Source organism: Pezoporus flaviventris, unplaced genomic scaffold (assembly GCF_033815535.1).
Source record: "Pezoporus flaviventris isolate CSIRO_AGI_PZ_B2104156 unplaced genomic scaffold, CSIRO_AGI_Pfla_v1 ptg000002l, whole genome shotgun sequence".
Classification (NCBI taxonomy): domain Eukaryota; kingdom Metazoa; phylum Chordata; class Aves; order Psittaciformes; family Psittacidae; genus Pezoporus; species Pezoporus flaviventris.
In genome coordinates this window covers 55,602,786-55,624,454 of record NW_026892550.1, presented here as the reverse complement: position 1 = coordinate 55,624,454, position 21,669 = coordinate 55,602,786, and the positions used below count along the sequence as shown (strand labels likewise).

The window sequence follows — 21,669 nt, the reverse complement described above, 5'->3', positions numbered from 1 at the left end:
ACTCCTTTTCACAAGGTGCTATGCAAAGTCAGACATCATTATCAGATGCTGTATTAATAACATGCTACTCTGGCATGCTGTTTGTTTTCCTCTCTAATATTATCCTTTTGTCTGAACTGCTTTAGCCATGATGCTAAAGGCATAACTTGTCACATGTTGATCCTATGTCTCACTTAATTGGGAAGCTACCCCTGCACACCAACACTAGGAGGCTGAGGGGTAATTGCTTCCTTAATTAAACTCTATGGACCTCTACTAAAAATCACCTCAGTATCATGCCATTGGCAAGAGTGATGAAGAGAGAGGTTGCTCTGGGTTTTAGTAGTGCTGCGTGGATGCCTTTGGTTCACTCCTGAGTTCATCAGGAAGTTCCCCAGCTTTAACCTCCCATGGTGTTTGGATATATTCACTTTTGTTTCATTGAGTCATTCAATTATTATGTCAAATTTGAGATGGAGTGCAGTACAAATTATTTTGGCCCAAAACTTTTCTTTAACCTTAGTCACAGAGGTGAAAAGCTAATATATTAAACCTACAGCCCATGAATACAGATTACCCTTTTAAAGACAATATTCTCTGATGTCAGTTTTTCCTTTTTGAGGAATCAGTCAGTGGCTGGGACGTGGGTATTGAGTGGTGACAGTAAATGGCAGCACTGTGGGTCTTATGGGCAACATAATTCTTTCTACTTTAAGAAAATGTGGCAGGGGGATGGAGTGGAAATAATACTGATTTTCCTTTAACAACAGGACATAAGATCTTTTTTTATTCTTTTTTTGTTAACACATTTTAAATGTTTCTAAATGTTCACGTTCAGATTTGGTTTTTGCTCAGCCAGTGATGAGAAGCATATTTGTACCTCACAGTGCTACAGGGCTACAGAGCCTTGGTGTCTGCCACAGCATGGGCTCCAGGTATTGTGGAGTTGGTGGATGGGTAAGTGATGGTAAACCAAGGGTCTTGAACATTCATCAGAGGTACTGTAGGGAAAATAATGTTTTGCCACTTGCTGTGGCTATCCCAGCTCAGGGTAGCTGCACTAAAGAAGGAAAAATGGGCTCTAACTTGCCTTGACTTGTTAAAATGTCAATGAAGACAAAGTAATATGGAGCGCCAGCTGAAATTCAGCCCAGACCTCCTCTAGGCTTTAATTTGACCTTCTAACCCAAATTAAAAGCCAGATTGTTTTCTGTTCACTGTTATTTTAACTAGTGCTAACTCTGGCTAAACCGACGAGTCTTTTATTGGTTGGTTTGCTTTAGGTGTTTACTCTCCTCTCCAGATATCCTGTCAGTGTTTTTTAAAGTGGATTTTTATTAGGGTGCTACAGAAGTTTATAGAGTTGGAAGAAGTAGAGTACCTGTAAAAGGGTAGTTCTGTAGATCTTTAAAAGATGAGCTTTACAGCCTTAAGGCTTGCCTGGTTTGGTTTTCAGCCCTACAGACCAGCATCCAGTAAAAGACGTTAGCCTACAATGCAAAACTGGCCTTGCTTTTGTCTTGCAGCAGGAGCGACGCTGTGACTGCTTAGATACGCTCACTACAAATTTGCTTTCCATGCTGACTCAAACCTTTTGTCCAAATATATCCAAATGCTTGGACAGACCATCATTGTACTGTTCTTGTGCTAACAGTGAGTGTTTCTTTCACCAAGCTTGCGTTTGGGTTCCCTGCTGCCGCAAGGATGATGTAGCCAGGCACATTAGCCCAAGGCACTTTGACAGGTTCTCCTGTTGGGGTACACATTCATTGCCTTTGGGGATTTAATCTCCCCTCCTCATTGTGTTAATCACAAATAGATAGGGCAGAAAGAAATCCAAGGAAATTATAAAATGTAAGACACAGTACATAGCAAAGCACAGAGAAAAGAGCTTTCACTGCTTAGGGGGACACACTCCTTTGGAGGATGATGACCAGCCCAGCTGGCAGATTCTGCCCGAGACCTCAGATTCCTGAGCAACGGGAGTCCCTGACAGTGAAGGAGATGCACCACATGCAGCGGTGCCCCAAGTTGTCGTTAAATATGTTTGGGTTTTGTTTTTTGTGTTTTTTTTAACTTTGAATTCCTTATTTCTGTCTGCAGTAATGCCTTTCTCTGTAGTGCTCCCTGAAGTGCAAGGTGGGCATGTGAAGACAGAACCTGCTTCTCAGACACCCTACACATCTGGGGCCCACTAATCTTAAATCTTGCTAATTGGCTGTTAAATTCTTGTTGTTAAATTTTAAGGGCCTTATCAATGTGTTGAAACAATGTAATTACTTTTTCTTTTTTTCTTCTTTCATATGTAAAACTAGTATTTAAATTATTTCCAGGGCCTGTTTTCCATCTTGCTCCCAGGCTTTCCATAATATATCAAGGTAGTCCCCTCTGTGACCTTTACAGCGCAGATTTGGTTTGGCTCTGCAGGATTTTCCTGCTGTTTTGCTGGCTGGGGTTTTAGTGTGGTTTTGGTGGTTTGTTTTTCTTCAGTTTTGCTTTGCTCAATATAAAGTAATAATTGGAGGAGTGAGTTGGGTTGAGACTATAGAAAGAGGACTTTTTTCCCATCAAGCATCCTATGGTATTAGAATAACCATAGCAGTTTATATGTATCTCATTGGCATATCTCTGTAAAGGTACTTGTTGAAACTGCAATTAGAATGCTCTGCCTCTCCTTGTATTAGTTTGATCACACAAGAAGCAGCCTATCTGACAGCTCTAGCACCTGGATAAATAATTAAAACCTGTCAATAAAACAACAAAATGCAGTGTGTAGTGGGACTTGTCTGTGCTAGCATTAAACACTACAGATAATTATATTGTGGCAGAGGTTGGAAAGCCAGCTTCTCCATGCTCTGAAAGATCAATAAAAAGGCCCATTCATAATGAAGAGAATGTTAGAGAAACTGGATTTTCCTCTTCCTGTCATTAGATCCTTTGCTTTTAAGGTTTTGCAGAGGCAGAAAAAGATTCTGTTGAGGAAATCTTTGTTTCTGGAAGCTAAACAGGTAGAGGATTTAGATTTGCTTCTGTTCAGTACATTATTGAAAGCAAATGTGGTGAACCTAAGGCTTTTCTCATGGCTTGCAGTTTTGTTCTCTCCACCCTTCACTGCTTCTCTTCTCTGCTTGTTTTTTTTTATTTTTTTTTTCCTTCTTGCTCCCCTTATTTGCAACCCATCACATTAACTATGCTCATGAATGAAGTTTCTCTTTGCTTCCTGTTTACTTTCTCCAGGGCATTAATTTTATTTTTTTTTTTCTTCTTGGCCCTTCCTAAAGGGTTGATTTGGAAATATCACATATTGACAGGGGAGAACATACTCCTGGCTGACTTATTTGCTGTGACAGCTTCTTTCTTAAAGCAGTCATTCAGAGAAGAGATTTTTGTGTTCCAGAGAAGGAAAAGGATGTCTTGCAGCGTTGCCATGAAGGATAATGAATTAAGTCTGTCTCTTACTGTAAAATCATTAGGAAAGTATAATAGACCTTGAGAAAGAGGCTTAGATATTGATGTCTTGGCTAGGTTAACATGCCTAGGCACATGATAGCTGCCTTTTCTTTGCATAAAAGAAAAATAGTCTATGTAAAGTAGGTATTTCAGTTGAGGGGAGAGGGAAGGAGTATCTTTGGGTTTTGGCCGCTGATGCTCATAAATACGGGTGAGCTGGTTTAGTTGGCATTAAGAGTTATTAATTAAGAACCCCTTGTTATAAGCTGCTGTAGGTGGAGGGTAGCATCAGCTACGAGCAGGGCTTTTTATCAGCAGTGAGGGATGGATATGGCAGCTCAGTGCTTTCTGCACAAGTCCAAGCTCATGGTCTGATTGCCTATTCAAAGGGAGCAGGTGGCATTCCCGTTTATAGTGGTTTCCAGTACATCCTTTTTGAAGGAGTTTCCATCCATGGTGTCACAGAAAGTACCGCTCCACCTCAGAAGGGCTTGTCTCTACAGGATAAGGACCAGGAGAAAGAGGGTGCATTGGGGCTGAAATGGATGTTTGAGACTGTAGGCTTCTTGTGCATGGATTTCTGGTTGCTTTTCTGGTGTCCATAGCACAAAGAACACCTACCCCCATGATTTTGGCACCCATTTTTCTTCTCTGGGGAAATTGTCCCACCTGGAGGGGGAGCTGGATGGTGATTGCTGGTATTGTATCTGTGATTATTAATGCTGTGAAAGGCTTTTATTTGGAATTGATCTCTTATTGTGTGATGCCTTTGCATTTTTGTCCTGGCAAACATATTGCCCCAGACATGTCTAGCCTGATGCTGTTGATATGTCTGTGCTATCAAAGTTCCTGGAAAGACTTAAAATAAACATCACCTGCCAAATTATTACTTTGCCTTTATTTCCCTTTTGTTAAATATATCAACAATGTCAGCACTCAAAAAACTCAAAGATATCAGAGCAGGAATAAGCAGTTGTTTATGTCTTCAAGTTTTTCTCATTCACTATCACAGGATGACCTTGTCACTTAAAAATCATAAAAATGTTGCTTGTTTGAAGGAACGGAAGTTTGCTGAAGGGAAATGAAGTTTCGGGTTGTTGTTTTGTTGTTTCTTGTATTTTTTTTGTGGTTGATTTGGGTTTCTTTTTGTTTTGTTGGGTGTTTTTTGTTTTTTTTTTTTTCAAGTCTGAACTGAGATTTACAAGCAGAATGGAGCCCTGCAGCTCATTCAGAACTCAAATGCTTCCTTCAGCTCCACTGGTATAAATGCAAAACAAATGCCACATGAATTATTACTAGTGTTTTGCGTTAAAACTCCTAAAAGTCATTTTCCACTGGAACTGGGAGAAGTTCTGCTGAAACAATCCATGTTTGCTGTTACAGTGCCTGTGCTACACTGGATTGACACCTCTCTTCTAGGATAAATATTTTTCTAAATCTTAATGAAAAAACAGGTACCTTAATAAGTGGGAATAAATGTAGCTGCAAAGAAAGCATAAAGAACCCCTTTTTTGTTTGTTTCTTCACCCTCCTTCCCCCCCCCCCCCTTTTTTTTTTCTTTTCCTTGTGACTGGGACAATTTATGCTTTTGCCAGGAGGTAGTTTTTTTTTCCTCTCCAAAACACATACATGACTAATGTGAACTTATATTTATGAGATGTTGTGTTCTTAAACTCTGTTAAGTACCTCAGACTGCTTTTTAGCAGGGTTTGGGGTGTTCTCTTTTCCTGAACATACAGGAATGCATGTTGCTGTCACTGTCTCAGGTTGTGGTGATAACGCAGATCTTGGGTTATGTTTTGGTTTCTGATCTCTTTCTTAGCCTTGTTAGGCATCTATACCTTGGCAAAATGAATGTGAGATACTGGCTTTTTAACTGAGCACACTTTGCAACAGTGCAAGCGTTTACAGAGGAACCTGGGTACTGTCAAGTTGCATTTTCCATACCTTAGGAAATGGGAAATGCAGCAGTCTTTTTGCTTTATCAGACTGAATGCTGTGGCAGCATAACAGATTATTTCTGATGAGTTGTGTGGACACTCCTGGTCCAGGCAAAGTGTCCACAAATCCCAGGAGCAATTAGGGAGGTAGCTTGAGGTGTGCAGGGTCTCTGAGAAGCAGGTTCTATCTTCATGTGCCACCTTGCACTTTAGGAAGCAATAGAGAGAGAGGAATTATTGCAGATACAAATAAGAACTTCAAAGTTAAAAATAAATAAATAAATAAAATCAAGCCCAAACAACAGGATTTCTATAAATTCCTCATCAGATTTCATGATAAATAAGGGGAACTAAAACTACTTGAGAGGCTCCTTTAATTCCTCTGTCTCTGGAATGCACTTAAAATGTTGTGCAAACTCAATAAAATGGAAGATACTTCTTTAATAGGCATAAAATTATCTAGCAGGTCCCCCAGGTTCACAGATTCCTCCCACAGTTCTCCTGTTTTCTTGGTGTCGGAGCATATGGCGAATGAGAAAGTACCCTGAAAGGCCACTGGTCACTTTGGAAGGTTGCAGCATGAGAGCAAAACAGGGAAAAGAGAAGCAGTTTTGTTTGAAGGAGCTGATGAGTCAGTGCCTGAAATAAGAAACACTTGTCAAAAGGCAATAACAGGTATAGATGGATGTAAAAATGGTGAGTGTAGTTTTTTTGGAGTACAGTTATGCTAGAGCCAGTGATGCAAACATTTCCTGCCCTGTTGGAGGGGAATCTAGTAAGATGCAGGGCTGTGTTTCTAGTGTAAAGTTAAGGGACCTTAGTAGTGCTTCTGCAACTTTCCTATAGAAGAGACAGATTTATACTTGAGTCAGTGTAGTGCTGTTTCTCACTGCAGATTATAACTCCAGTAGTTAGTAAAGGTCTTCCTTCAACAAACAAGAGAAAAAGAAAAACAGACGCAATCAAACAAAACAACCCTGTTCCCACAAAAAAACACAAAAAACTAACACACCCCCCCCAAAAAAAAAAAAAAAAAAAAAAAAGGTTTGGCACAAGTATTACTAAGACCCAGGCACCAAGAAATCCCAAGCTTTAATGCTTAAGCACATTATTTGCAAAGCAGAGCTTGTGGGTTGGTTTTCTGGAATGGAATAAGGTATAATTACATGTTTCTTTTTTTCCTTCCCTTTTCAAGGCTGCAAATGAATCTTCTTTTACATATCTCCTTGTCTATGTCACTTCTTCTGAGTGACTTCATGTCACCTGGGCCTTTAATCTGTCTAGAAATTAATATGACAAAACGGAAGGGATCGGGAAGCTGTTGTGAAAGTGGGGAAAAGAAGTATGAGCAAAAGCACAGCAAACAGTTTTAATGAGTGGGGTTTTTTAATCACTTTCCCCCCTTAAAATTTTTGTAGCTTAATGTCTGACAGTAACAATTAGTTGAACAGGTGTAGGGTTTTTTTTCCTAAGATTTTTAGTTGAAATTCCCTTAAGTGTGCTGGAACCTGCATGTTTCACCCTGGTGTGGTAAAAGGAAGCTCAAAATGCCAAGTGCCAGAAACAGTTTTGCTGCCCATATGAAATGAGTGTGAAAAAGAGAGGAGATTGAAAACACATGCAGATGAGCCCTAAATGTGTCTGTTTCTCCCCTCCCTCCCAGTTCCTCATAATTTTGGATCCAGACTCGTAATTTTTAAATGACTCTTTGATTCACTGCTCTTATTCTATGTAATGTGGCCAGAGCTATCCCTTACAAGCCAGCCAGGGCTGTCCGTACAATTGAGTAGGCCAGTGCAGTTGCTTTTGGAAAGGCCCATTGAGCCCAGTAAAGGATTTTTGTTGAAAGTAAAGTTTTGGATGATGTTCAAAGCCTCTCCTGGAAGACTGCCCACTTGCAAAGTCTAAGCTACCTGTGATATCCCAGCCAAGCCACCTGTCTGTAAGTAGCAAGGGTGAGGACAAAAGTTATCATTTCTGTTAATGAAATTGTTTTTCTGTGTATATTATAAAACTAGTCACTTGTGATAACTGTCATTTTTGACTAGAAAATATGAGAATGTCGCAGCCCTCTGGATTATCTGTTATCCAGCAAAGCAGCCCAATAAGTAAGTGTTATCAGCTCTTATTAATCTTCCCATAAAATTAAAGAAATTATGAAGCTTAAGGCATTCAGTAATGAATCAATTTTAATTTATGAGCTCAAATAAAATCTGCATTAAGGCTGACAGACTGTAGCCTCAGGTAAACATAAAGCATTTCCACTGCAAACCTAAGTGAGTTCTGCACTGGCTGTCACAATTTTTTTCCAGAAGAAGAGGAGGGTCAGGGTTACAGGAGGAAGTACCTTAGAGAAAGTTAATGCAGTTGTCTAGCCCTTAATGGTTTAGCCTTTCCTGGCATGCAAAAGCATACGATTCAAAGACTTTTTGTCTCCTTCCCCCTGTCCACTCTCCCAGCCCATCCCAGCTCCCAACAAACAAGCAGAGAATTTCTCCCCATAGAACTTCACTTTACTAAGCGCTTTTGCATTCCCAAAATACACAAACATTTTATAGAGAGGTGCTTGTAACATGAAAGCAAGGCAAATGTGGTTTTCTGTGTACAAGCAGATCAATCACCCATGGATATGAGTCACATGTGCCACAGGGGGAAAGCACCTTGGAGGGTCCAACCTCAGTGTGTGTGCTATTAAACTGAAAGATACTCATTGAGTGGGCAGAATAACTTCCTTCTCTGTGTGTTGCATGGCAAGACCTCCAGAGAAAATAATGTTGCCTACTGGAAAAAATACATCATCTCAGGAGATGCATCTTTGCTGGGCAGAATGATGGAATAAGACTTAGACATTTATAACTAATGTGTGTTGGCTGTGTATGTAAAACTACTATTTTGTGGTTTAGACAGCTTATTTGGTTTTGACTGTATTTTTTTTCCCCACTTAAGTGTAGCTGTTTCTAATCTTTGCTTTTCATTAAACAAGATTATTCAAGATGACTTTTTTGTGGGAACACCTTTAGAAATATTTTATAGCATGCATTTATTATACTTGCTATAAAATATACAATATTTTTTTTTGCCATAAATGTCATTGATTTAGTCTTTGCATTTTGTTTGGTGGGATGCTGTTATTTAAGGTTAGTTGAGGTCACTTGTATGGAGTTAGTGTTTCAAAACTTTTGAGAACCACATACCTATAATAACGTTTTTGTTTGGGTTTTTTGTTTGTTTATTTTTTGTTGTTGGTTGTTTGGGGTTTTTTCTTCTTTTTTTTTTTTTTTTAAACATTCCTTTCAGTTTGGAAATAATCTCCTGGTATATAAGGACGGCTTGGAGGGGAAGGGGTTGTGCCACTATGTCTCTTCTCTTTTGGCAAGAAGCTGATGAACACATTAGTATTTGCTACCGCTTTTGCCGAGCTTCCCCAGCTGATGCTAAAGTCCTGGCTTCTGCATCTTCAGTCCTGTTGATGCTGGAGGGGCTGCTCAACCTCTTGACCTGTCCTTCTGTCTGGACTGTTTTCTGACTCTCTTTTTGTCTTGCTTTTCAGATGCAGTAATCGGACCCAATGTGCAGTTGTCGCTGGCCCTGATGTGTTTCCAGACCCTTGCCCTGGGACATACAAGTACCTGGAAGTGCAGTATGAATGTGTCCCTTACAGTATGTATCTTGATACATTTGCATTTGTTTCTTTAATAGAGATCTGAGTTATTGTGGAGACTGGGCCAGCCTTGAGCTTGTCTCTTGTTGCCCAAGGGCAAGTAAACGCTCGTTGACAATCCACTTGTGTCGTATGAAACTGAAAAATTGTTCTCTATGCAAGGTTTGTGCTTAGGTTAGAAATATGCTCATAGTGTTCCATGCTTTCCTTGTTATACAGTTTAACAGTGACATACTGCCTTTTGGAAAATACTTGGTAAGCCCTGTTAGTGAAAGCCGACCAGAACAATGAAGCGCTATTGCTGGCTTATAGATTCTCTTTACAGAGTTTTATGTTTGTAATCATATAGCTTTGACATGCTTTGACTGACCGATATCCATGAAATTGGTGACATTTAATAAGTGCCTTAAATACTGTATTGTACCTCTGAGGAGGTAGAAAGCTAGTGTTTTGGGAAATCTGATGTTTGCTGATAGAAAATACTAATTTATAAGCTACCAAAGTTATGAAGGCAAATCACAGGCAAGTCATTTAGCCTGAAGTTTTGAGGGTAGACAGACAGTCATGTGGGATTACAGCAATATACACTAAACAGGAAATGTCAGAGCTACAAAAAGTCAAGCGTACCTCAGAATTTGCTTTCTATAGGAACTGAATTTGTTAGATGTAGTTATGGTCCTACTGTCAAAAATGGCATACCTCAAAAAAGAAATAACAACAGTAATACTAGGAGTGCACATTTTATTTAGCAGCTGTGAAGTGCTGAGCAGTGAATAACAGTATGTGTAGGTAGGCCAAAGCTCATAGCACACCTCTAAAATAATAAAGCAGGTATAGGAACGGACATGTTTGTACCACAGAGTTGTATTGAGAGAGCAGCAGGAGACTTCAATTTGCTGAAACGCAAGGTTTGGCTCAAGGGCTAGGACCATCTTCTTCATTGCCTCAAGCATGAGCTGCAGGAGAGCAGATGTGGCTGAGAAATGACAAGCATGCTGTCTGGAGGGGAAGTGAGAACTGAGAACCCCTTGGGTGGTCCCCATCTCTCATGCAGAAGGTGGCTGCCTGCCTGCTGCTGCAATGTGGAAAGTCTGTGTGGGGCTTTGCGTTTGTGGAACTGCATGGTGATGGGTGCAGCTAAGACTACCTGTCTGAAAAAGGAGGACCTTCTCTACTGAGGGACTCTTTCTCTCTGCTGGTGGGGTGCTCGGTGTGTCCATATTTGAATTTTCTAAACAAAAAATGTGATCGTTCTAAATGCAGTGATAGAATATTTTTTATGGGGTGCCTGCTATGAAAGAGTGACATCAGTGACATCATGACTATGGAAAAAGTGATATCAGGGGCTCAGGGTCTACCCTACTGAGCTCATGCCCAGTTACCCATGTGGAGGTATTCCACTCTAAATTAGGTCTTTCATTTTACAAGCAAGACTGCTTGTGGGGAATGTGAGGGGAGATCGGTTTCTGCTCATCACAGCAGGTTGTATTTCCTTGTGTTTTTTAATGTGCATGAGATATTCTGTTCCCTCCTGAGACTGGGCTGGTAAAGCAATAATCATTACCTAGTACCCCTCCATAGCTTTTGTTGCATATAAAATAAAGAGAAATAGTGGTGCCTTGTGAGAAAGGTAATATGTGAATATTATGCCCTGAGGCGTTAATCGGTCCAGCGTACAAGATGTAAAATAACTCTTGTGAGAGGCTGCTCAGTACCAAATGAACAGTAGGGATTCTGTATGTTTTAATGATCTGAATGTGGAGGGGAAAACAACAAGAAGCCACATTGCTTTTGCTATTAAGTTAGTAGCTTTGATGTCCGTTTTTTCTATTTGTTGATGAATTAAATGTAGTGCCTCTGTGAATAGAATTGAGGTGGGGGTGGAAGGATGGAAGAGGGGAGTGGACCAAGGGGTGAGCACCTTGTAAAGTAGGATCGCATCTCCAGGGATTGTTGATCTGCATTGGCTATGAAATTTAGGGTCAACAATTTGTTAAGCACAAGCGTATTATTATTCAGTGTAGCACCAGGAAGGTTGGTTGTGTTCAGGCAAACTGTGCCCCTTTATCTGCAAACGTGGAGCATGAAACCTAGGGCTCCTTTATATTCTTCTCCTACCTCAGTCTCTGCCTGGCTTTGTTACCACCTCCTTTTCTTCCCACTGAAAATGGTCAGCTCAGCTTTGCAGGTGTTCCCCAGGAGTGCCTCACAAACAAAAGCCATCCAAGCAATGGGGAACATGTCAGCTTTGGAAAAGGAGGTCAGCAAGGGTATGGTCGGACCAAAGCTATGCCTGGTGTATGAAATCTCTTTCCCCCTTGATGCCTTCAGTGTAAGTCCTTCCAGGTTCAGCTTTCTTAGCGTTGCTGCCCACACAAAGCTGCCTTACGTGGTGCTTTGCTGGGGGAGGGGAGTGGGCTCTAATGGCTCCCTAGCACTTCTCACTGCTGGGGGAAACCTTCCTTAGCTGCTGGCATTTCCTCAATGGCTGTGTGCACTGAGCCCTTAGTGAATGGTGGTGTCTGCCATATGGCCATCTCCTGAAGAAACACAGCAGTTGCATAACAAAGGAATTAATATTTCAGCAGGCACTTGTACTTGTGTGCAATTCCAGCTTGCTTCATCTGGTCGGATGGGTTACTCCTTACGGTTTCAAATTATTCCTTATGGACAGAGAGAGACAGTTGCTGGCTCAGCAGCAGTAGGGAGTGAGTGCGCATCTCAAGAGAGCAGCATTTAGGAGTCATCTTTAACAGATGTTGTTATGACTAACCTTAGGCACTTAACGCTCAATGCAGTGCTAGTGTATACACTCCCTTGGAGAAAAATTATGGAAGATTTAAAACTCCATTAGGTAGCCTGCTCCTCTTGTGATTGGATTCACTTATTAACTCTTACACCACTAACTCATATCATTTTCAAGAGGAAAGCATCCCCCTTTCCTCTCAGGAGGGGGAAAACCAAACCTCAGTAGCTCATATATTTTAAAATGTCCTTTATATCACCCTTCACGCTGCATTCTTGTCTGTTCAATAGAGATACCCCTGACAAGGAGTTTCATGAGGCTACAGTTACTCTGGACATGTGGGGAAGACAGCAAATGATTATGCAGGTAGCCTGGTCCTCTCCTCATTTTCTTTATCTTCTAGGCAGTTTATGTGATGGCAGATGCTGTCTACAAAAATGGACAGTTATTTAAGACCTATGGACTTCTTTTCCTGCTCTCTGACAATGAAAAGGAAGTGAAAAGCAGGTGATTTCAGCAGGTGAAAAGGTACAGGGCTTAATTTGACAGGCTTCAGTGGCATCAGTTGTCCTGTTTTTCTGGTATCAGGAAAAGTCAAATTAATGTTGTCTTTATCAAAGCAGGCCTTGGTATGTGGTGTTTATTTCTCCGACACCTGCTTTAAATACTGTCCCTTTTCTTCTGAAATTATTACTCCCATTTTATTGAGCTATATTTTCTTTTAATCATTACTGGCCAAGAAAGCTTTTCTGTGGTTTTATATTAAATATGTACTACTGCAAACCTGCAGTTTGCCATTGCCAGAGCTCTGGACACATGCCATGTTACAGAGAGATGTCTGAAACTGCATTTTAGGCTGTGTTGCACTGTGAGTAAGTGTGACAAACCCCACTTTGTAAGTATTCCTTTGACCCAGTATGCAGTTTTTGTTTCCTAGTGCATCCTTCCCCTCTTCCCTTCTTCCTTTATGGAGCAGTAAAGGAACAGGGTAATGAGAACAGCAGTGGTGGAGGTCATTTTGTGAAGCTAGGTCAACACTCATTGCAGAACACTTCAGTATCTTCTAAGGTGCTTGTACAGTCCTGTTGTCATGGTGCCAGTGCATCTAGGAGTGTAATTATTCACCTTTGTAATGTTACTGTAAGCAACAGGATTTTATATTGATAATCTGATAAATGTGAACTAACATATGGGTTTTTGCAATGCAAATACAGCTTTGGTATGCACACAACACTTTACAGCTCAAACTGTCCCTGTTTTAGTGGTCCTTCATGTATTTCTGATGTGTATAAAGAGAAATAGCAACCCACTAAAAGCTGATGAGCCTCCTTCACTCTCCTGAGCACACGCCCTTTATGGGCTGTGGCAGCGGCACTGCCCTTCATGGGTGACACCCTAAGTCAGAACGGGGGAGATTTTTCCAATAGATGATCAACAATCTCCCACTGGCTTTGACTGAAATTTAGGGATTGTCTGCACTTAGATTTTATTTTGGTTATAAAAGAAATATGTGAGTTGAAAACACAGAGGTATTTTAGAGTGCTTTTTCTTTTCATTTCTCCCTAGAGACAACCGTTCAGGCTCACGAGGATCCAAGTGTAATGTTGGAAAGAGGATTTAGCTAGCTGAGTCAAGTTTACCTTCAGTTTTTCCTGAGCTCTCAATTCCCTTAGGTTGTAGGTTTTAGAGTTCAGGGAGTAACTTGTGCGTTGTGTCCTTCAGAAACACTCTGTTTTTTAATAGAGAGTTTAATTTAAAGTTTAGGGCAAGACAAAGTAGAAAAAAGGTAGGGGCTCAAGGAGGAGAAGCCCATTGCTGCATTGACAGAAAGGATGGCAGCAGCAGGAGGGAGTGAGATGGGTGCTTCAGGCATGGCATATATCTCACTGTGATGATAACTTGCCTCGCACCCAGGCGACAAGTCTTCCATCAGCTTTTAATCTGAGATCTCTTCAAAGGGCTGTTTCCTGCAAGGGAAAAATGTTCCTGGCTTCTGAGGAAGGGTGAATCATCCTTCCTTTCCATTCTTCTGGGTAAACAGGCTAATAAATGTTACAAAGATTTTCCTGCTTCTTTCCTTAAAGAGATTTTCCTCCTTCCTTAATGCTAAAAAAGAGAAGGAAAACAACACTTGAGCATGGTTCATCTTTTCTTTTCCTAAGATTTGTTTTTTTCTTCTTAAACATTGAACCTGAAATCACATTTTCAAATTGCTGTATTGATGGAAGGAAAGGTCATTTTTTTTTTTTTTTGCTAGAAATACTCCTTTTATTGCTGACAGAAGAGTAGAAGGGCTCACATATCAATAAAAGTGAGGGATGGTAAGTGTGATGTGGGAACAGAATTCAATAAAGTTTTATTGTATCACAAGTGGGCTGAAGTGCATTTAAAAACATTAAATGAAGGCTCACAATATCTGCTCTGCTGGACCTTAGGGCCAGTGAATAGACAGATAATTGAATAATGACATTTTTAAGAGAATACAAGCACTAGACAGCAAACTGATATTTTCATTGCTCCAACGTTGCTGGTGGAAAGGGAAAGAGGGGGTAAAAGCTAGGAGAAAATTGCAATCTGAAAACAATTTAATGAGACCACTTTTCCCATGAATATGGTTCTTAATTATTTCTGGAGTGCTGTAAGACCATTATGTGGCTTACAGGCTTTCCCTGTGTGCCTTTTCTTGTCGCCTTCCATGTAGGTTGTGAAGCAGTGTTTGCCCACAGAGAGCAGTGCTGTGTTTTGTTAAACAAATGGGCTTGTGGCTTCTCCAGTTTTCTTTCATTCTGGGTTTTTGTGGGTTTTGTTTGTGTTTTTTTCATTTCTTTACCAAAGAGAACTTGGTCCCCTGAGGCCCACCATTGAAAATGTCAAGTGCTCCCAAGGGGTTAAACCTGGCTGTTGGCACTTTGATCAGTAATGAATGAATTTCTCCCTGAAGGGAGGCATCCTTTGTTTTATTTAGTTAAATAAATGGTTCGTGTGCATGGGCCAGGAACAGTAATTAAACAAACAAACAAAACCCAACAAATCACAAAACAAAAAATAAATCCCAAACCAACAAAAAAAACCCACAAAACAACCCCAAAAAAGCAAAAACCCACTAGACCTAACTGGCCATTATGATTATTTCTTAGTAAGGAATCTTTACTTTGTATCCTGCTGACAAATTGCCTTTCTTCCAAGGCATACAATTTCCTGGGCATTACAAAAGACCCACTTTTTTTGTATTTGCTGAAATTCCTACCTTTGCTTGTGGATTGTTTATCCACGTAGGCAGAAATGAAGGACATGTTACTTCCTCTGTCACGGTGTGCTTGTAGGGAGAGTGCATCTATACAACAGCCAGTTGGAAAACACTCTTAACTAAAACAACTTGATCCTATGGTGCTTTGTGAACCTGGAGGCTGAGCTATCCGTGTAGGTGTGTGCATAGTTTTCTAGAAGGAATCAAAACTAAGTGTTGAGAGCTCAGGGTAATAAAGGTGTTTGAAAACTTCAAAGTAGCCTGAGATAAGGGAAAAATGCCATTTTTATGAGACACAGTGAGATACATGACAACGTGATTAATTTTTGAATCTGAGATTAATTTGTTTTAAATGAAAGGAACAAGGTGGTTTCAAGCGTGTGTGCCAGTATGGTTTAAAGGTCTGCTGTCAACAAAAACACTGGATTTTCCTCTGAGGAAGACTTAGATAAATGTTAGGCAACCTCCATAGTATGAAGGCCACCACTACCTGTTCCATCAATGATTTCCAGCCTGCTTCTGTGAAAAGCCAGCTCCTCCTTGCTCCCATTATCTTGGTCTTTTCCTCTAGGTGTGGGAAACTTCTTCATGTCTCCCACTTGTGCCAATATGAGCCTTTGTGTGAATATTAATCTTTTCTCTGTTGCTCTCTTATGAGTGTTCAGTTGATCACCTGCTGAACTAGCTTGCTGCTCACAGCTCCCCAGTCCCAGGCTTAAAATATCAAAGTGCCTCTGTTCACTGATGCATTCAGTCTTTACAGCACACATTGCTTGGGAAAATTGTGTCTTCACACACAACAGATTATGTTCCCATGTATCTTTGGTGTACATGCTATCTTTATCATAAAAGTCACCACAGTGCTTCTACCTAATTATATTAGATCTGAAATGTTGCAATGGAAGAGTTGAAATCTGTTCATAGCCTGGACACCTATGAACTTGTCAGCTAATCATGGGGTGTTTTATTGCACATTTGCTGTCAAAGTCTGTAAGGACATGATTTGATGGACATGTATAAATACCACTTAGAAAAGTAACTTGGTCGCTCACAGATTGATACGGAAGATTCATTGCAGTGAGTAAGTGTAACTTCAGTCATATGAAAGTTTGAAAATCACTTTTCTGACAATCTTATTTTAAAATTGCACTCCTAATTAATTATGGAAGTGAGGTAAGCCTTAAAATGAGCTCTGACCTTTAAGGTGGACATCTACAAGCTTCATAGTTTGTGAAGAACTTGCATCAAAGACAGTGAAAATCAAGTGTTGCAGGAGGTGGCAGGGTAGATGTTAACTTCTTTACAAGTAAACAGAAAGATGCCCTGCACCTCTGAATACTCCTCTATGCCTTTTTCTTGATCCTACTGTAAGAATTTCATTAACTCCAGACTTTTCTGGTTTTCACTCTGAAGAAAAATAATTTTTTGTAACATCACAAAGCGGTGCTTTTTAACTGAAGGCTGCATTAACTCGTTATATGATGAACTACGAGTGGAGCAGCCAGCAGCGTGCTCTATTGACAGGCATCTGAATGGCATGGTGGTGGGCTACGTTAGGTACAAATCAAACACTCATGGTCTGAACACCAAGTCTTAGGGTGAAAAAGATGCATTTTTATTTTACTTATTTCTTATTTACTTATTTATTTTATTTTCTAAAATTCAGAACATAATTTCTTGTTAATTGAGCGTCTTTTGGACATGCTGGACTCATTGAACGTAGATGAGAGAAACAGCCAGAATAGACTGGTTCTGGTGTGAAAGTCTGAGTATTCTGTTGATAGATGTAATTGAGTAGATTAGGTTTTTTCTCTTCTAATTAATAAGTAGGTGGATAGTTAAATGGGTGCCAGTGACAAGTTTGCAAGAGTAAAATACATAGGCTGAATATGAGGGGAATATGGGAAGCATGGAATACATGATTGTAGTTTAATGTTGAATTCTATTCTTATTTTTTGAAGCAAGTACAGCTGGGAGAAGGTGTCTTTTTTTTTTTCTTAGAGAACAGAAAAGGTCTCTGTGGCAGAGCAAGAGTTAAAATTCACATCTCTACCCCCACATCACACTCACAAAGTTTTCAGGGCAGAGATCCAGACTAAGGATCAAAGACTTTACCATAGATATGTGTTTCTCACATTCGATGTTTTCCTTCATGTAGAGCCCCGTCATTTCTTCCTAGGGCCTCTATAATTGGTTTATTATGGAAGCTGAAGGTGGAAAACTGCGGTGAGTAGTATAACCTATTTCATGAAGATTATGAATATAAGAGAGTAACTTGTTTCCTTGTGTGACTTCTGTACATTGTTTATTCCTTTCCAGTCTTGTCCCACAGCAGCTGAACTTTTAGTGCATTGTCGGTTTGGATTTAGCCATTTAAACTAAAAGTTGCTTAGAATCTTTCGATCTGTTGCTTGAATGCCTTCATTCTTTGAGTGTAAATCAAAGGTAATTAAATCACAGGGAAACTTTCGGCATCAGCAAACTTTGGGTAAGGTTCCCAGTAACTTGAGGCTATCTGAAGTCATTATTTTTTTTTGAGAAACTCATTTTTGTTGCACCCAATTCTAGCGTAGTAAATAACTGATATTGTCTGAGCTAAAATGGAAATTTTAATAAATCAAGGGAAGAAAGAAGAATAAAGTTCTGGTGATTTCCTCAATATATTAATAAGCTGCAATCCTCCCACCTCAGCAGCTGATGGTTCCAGATCCAAATAGCAGAGCATCTTTCTAATGTCTGAAATAGATCTGTGTTTGCTTAATAAAGACATTGATAAAACAAAGCAGCTTGACCCCTGCAAACATGCTTGTCTGCAGTACCGATGGGAAGATACCACTGGCTTTAGGTCGTTTATAACAAGTCATATATTTTTCTCTTTCTAACAGGTCTACTGCTAGATATTTGCCACCTATTTTCTTTCTAAACATAACCCCATACTTCCCAATTGTCTCTGAACAGTTCTGTCATCATTAAGAGGAATGTTTTTCTTTCCGTCTTTAATAACCCATTGTCTAAATTGTGCTATTATGCCAAGTACCCTCTGGAGACATTGATATGGATTTTATACATTTTATAACACATCTACGTGGAGGTAATATTTATATTTCCATATTTTATTCCTATTATACTTTCATTTCTCTTGCAAAAAACACTACAAAGTTTTCTTTCATTGGTGCAAGCAGTGTAAGGAGATTAAGACCATCCTTGCCAGGTGCTATTATAAATCCACAAAAGAAATGAAATACATTTATTGGTTTTTATTCTGGCCAATGGGGAGAAGAGAATATGTGTATCCAGTGGTTAAGTTGAGGATTGAAGTTCATTTCTTCTAGCACATGAGGGGAGGAGGATGGGGGAATTTGAGTGTACTAAGGCAAATCCCTTTAGTGTGTGAAATATGAAAACACATCTTTCCAGATCTAAAAATACAACTTTGTTGAGTTTCTTTATATTAAAAGGGCTCCCAGGAAGAGAGCCAAATGCATCTGAATGTATTACTTTTTTACTCATTTCCTCCACTTTCCTTCCTAACAACATTTCCAGTCGACTTTTAATAACAATATAGGCCTGCATGAAACCACAGCAGTTGTATATACCTCAGTCTCTGGCAATGGAGAAAGAAACACAGAGCATGTAGCATTTGATTTTGGTTAGCTTCTGTCTCTGTTTCCAAGAGGAATTAAATAGGAGCAGGATTCGTAGGAGGCCAAGGATAAGGGGTTCTCCCCAGTGCATCCTTTTGCAACAACAATAAAAAAATCAACTTATACCCTGCATATTTCCTACCCCAAACCTCACCAAAAAAGTGACATGGCATGTCACTTGCCTGGGCTGATTGCCAGGCTATGCAGAAATATTCTTAAGGATTTTGGGGGGGGGTATGTTTTGCTTTTGGGGCGTGACAACCAATTCAGGTTATAAAAGATTTATTCCAGTTGATTTTGCAGATGAATGTATTGCTGAGGGTCTAAACTAATCTCCTCCTCCAAAGTATTTTTCCCCTCCATGGGTAACTTAAATATGTCTAATGTAGTTTTAAAAAATGCCTTAATCTCATTTACCTTTAATTTCTCTGTTCCGCTCTACAGGCCCACATAAAAGGATTTACATTGGGTATTTATCCCTTCCAATATCAAAAGCAAATTCCCTTCCAGATCTCAATTTTCACTGATAATCCTCAGAGATGTATAATTTTAATTTACGTTGCAGATGACATCTACCTGGTTTCTCTCTCAGCTTTATGAAGGTATTATTCAGCTGCACCTCATTACCTGGTTTCTCTCTTGTGTGTGTTGAATGGTCTCTGTGAGTGAAACTATTGTCTTTTCCTTTTCTGGGGAGCGCACACTAGTTTAGCAGAGGCTGGGGCCAGCACGTCACTATGGAATCCAGCTGAGTCCTTTCTTTTTATCCCTGGAGAGCCTTTGTCATTTTTGCTTTAAAAATTAATAATCGTGCATTTTTTCAATTTAAGCTTTTGCAGAGGCTTGCGGGACCACACAGACACACACTCACACACCTGAAAGCTTCCAAAACCTCAGATGTTCAGACTTGCAAAATAATGGTTCTGCTAAACAGAACGGGAGATATTGTGCTCTGTGGGATTTTGAAAATGAGCCCATTAGGTGCCCTCATGAAAGCTAAGCTCCCCTGGAAATCTGCCTTTAATGTCTATATATGAAACACTTTGGAGTTATTCCACCTATGTTCCTATTTAAAGCAACAAATTTTGCATATAACTGTTATTCTGGGTGTGACCTTAAACGTAACATAGGTTCAACTTTTCTGTGGCAAAACTGAAAGGGTCGGGGGAATGTAAAGTCCACATAGCACGTGCAGACTTGTGTTTGAAAATTTGACCCTAAGGAGAAGAAAAATCAGGAAAGAATTCATAGGTGAAGTTGGAGGTATATTTTTTATTATTGTTGTTGGTAAGACTTGGCACAAACCAGTGAAATTGTAAGATAAAAGATATTCCAGCCTTGCTTGGGAGAGCAGAAAGGAGTGGCAAGTGGCTCTCTTCATTATGAAATTACACTATATCATTCCTGCTGGTCTTTATTTTTTTTTTTTTATCATAGGCTGAAATTAGTCCTGCTTCAAGTATAATTGCATTTGTATCATGTTGCTGCTTTAGGTATTCATGCTTGGGTTGGCACTACCTGAAAAGGGAAAGACTTGTTAGTCAATACTCAGTATAAAGCTGAAAATATGGAGGCATCGAGTATTAAAATGTAGCAGGGAAAATATCATGGTATCCAAGTACTGCCACAAGTTTGACATGGTGGGGTGTATGTGCGGGGATTGCCTGCAGTCCATACAGGCACACCTGAGCCAGCTTTGATGCTGTCTAGGAGATGAGATGCAGAGGCACGAGCTGTAACAGAGGTATAAATTTGCCATATTAATATTTGTACGAGACGCAGTTGTACCCCTGGTTTCACTAGGGTTTTTCCCATTTAGACTGCTGGGGCACTTATACCAAAGCATGTGCCTAAATGCTTGATGAATGTCAGCTTGCATGTTTACATTTTATGTATGCTCTACACAAATAACAGAAGCTTAATTTAGGGGTCATTTTATGTGCTAAGGCTGGATTTTCAAAGAAGGAACAAATGGGCTTTTGTCCATTTAAAGACTTGCTCAGAAGAGTGAGCATGTGCCATTTACATTTTCAATGAAGTCAATAATTAAATATGTTCCAGATGACTCCGGTGGGGAGGATATTAGTAATTACCATAAAGTGACAAATCTACATTCTGTTGCTAGTACTTTGAAAACAAAAAGTCAGTGTTTCAAAAAATATGTCCTGGTTCAATTGTCACGTTTAAGCTAAAGTAATGAAGTAATGTCTTAAGGTTTGAAGTTTTGTGTTTTTGTTGTTTTGTTTTTTTTTTTTTTCCTTGTGTTTTTGTTTGTTTTACACAGTCTAGTAGTTTTCTTTCTGCATATTCTTTTGATGAAAGCCCACTGAAACATTTGGGAATTTTCATGTTGACTTGGAGGGAATTTGGATACACAGAATGAAATCGGGCAGTGCTAGAATCAATGCAGCTTTGGTTATTGGGTCTGTGCCTTCGGATTTGTGAGTTGAGACGTTTGTGGTGCAGTGATGATAATAGGGAGACATATTTCCAGTGCAAAGGAAAGGCATTTCTTTCTCCAAAAGGGCTGCTTTGTTTTCTCATGTCCTTTCAGAGAAAAAATTAAATGCTTATCAAAGTCTCAAACCAGTTCTAGAGTACACAAAGCAGTCATTCATATTTTTCCTTGATACAAGAAAGATTACAGAGCTGTGGTTTGTATATGCAGAAGAAAGCATGAAATGCTAAACCTCAGTTAGGGTTCAAAATGGCCCGTGTTGTGTCAGATAACAAGTCTAAAGAAAATATTTGACCAATAATTTTTGAAGATGGTCACCTGACTAATAGAGACAAAGAGAACGCAGAGACCTTCAATGCTATTTTTGACTTGGTCTTTAATAATACTGATAGATCTTGGGCTTCTCTGAGTCAGAGGACCATGAGTGTGGGGACAGTGACTTTCCACTTGCGGACACTGCAATTGTAATGGATCAGCTGTATCAACTGTTCACTAGTCCATGGGGCCTCATGGGATTCATTCCAGAACACTGAAGGAACTAGTG

At 39.8% G+C, this 21,669-nt stretch overlaps 1 protein-coding gene across 21 annotated transcripts in view; it reads left to right on the top strand.

The window, feature by feature from the left end:
* Positions 1-21,669, top strand: part of ADGRL3 (adhesion G protein-coupled receptor L3) — a 522,648-nt gene that overhangs the window by 282,273 nt on the left and 218,706 nt on the right. For all 21 annotated transcript variants that reach the window (XR_009747735.1, XR_009747736.1, XM_061479312.1 and 18 more), the window contains one exon: positions 8,920-9,029. Coding sequence is in view for 19 of the 21 variants with exons in the window: in XM_061479312.1 (XP_061335296.1) it covers positions 8,920-9,029 (110 nt within the window). In the remaining 2 variants the exon portion in view is untranslated. The remainder of the gene's footprint in view (positions 1-8,919; positions 9,030-21,669) is intronic.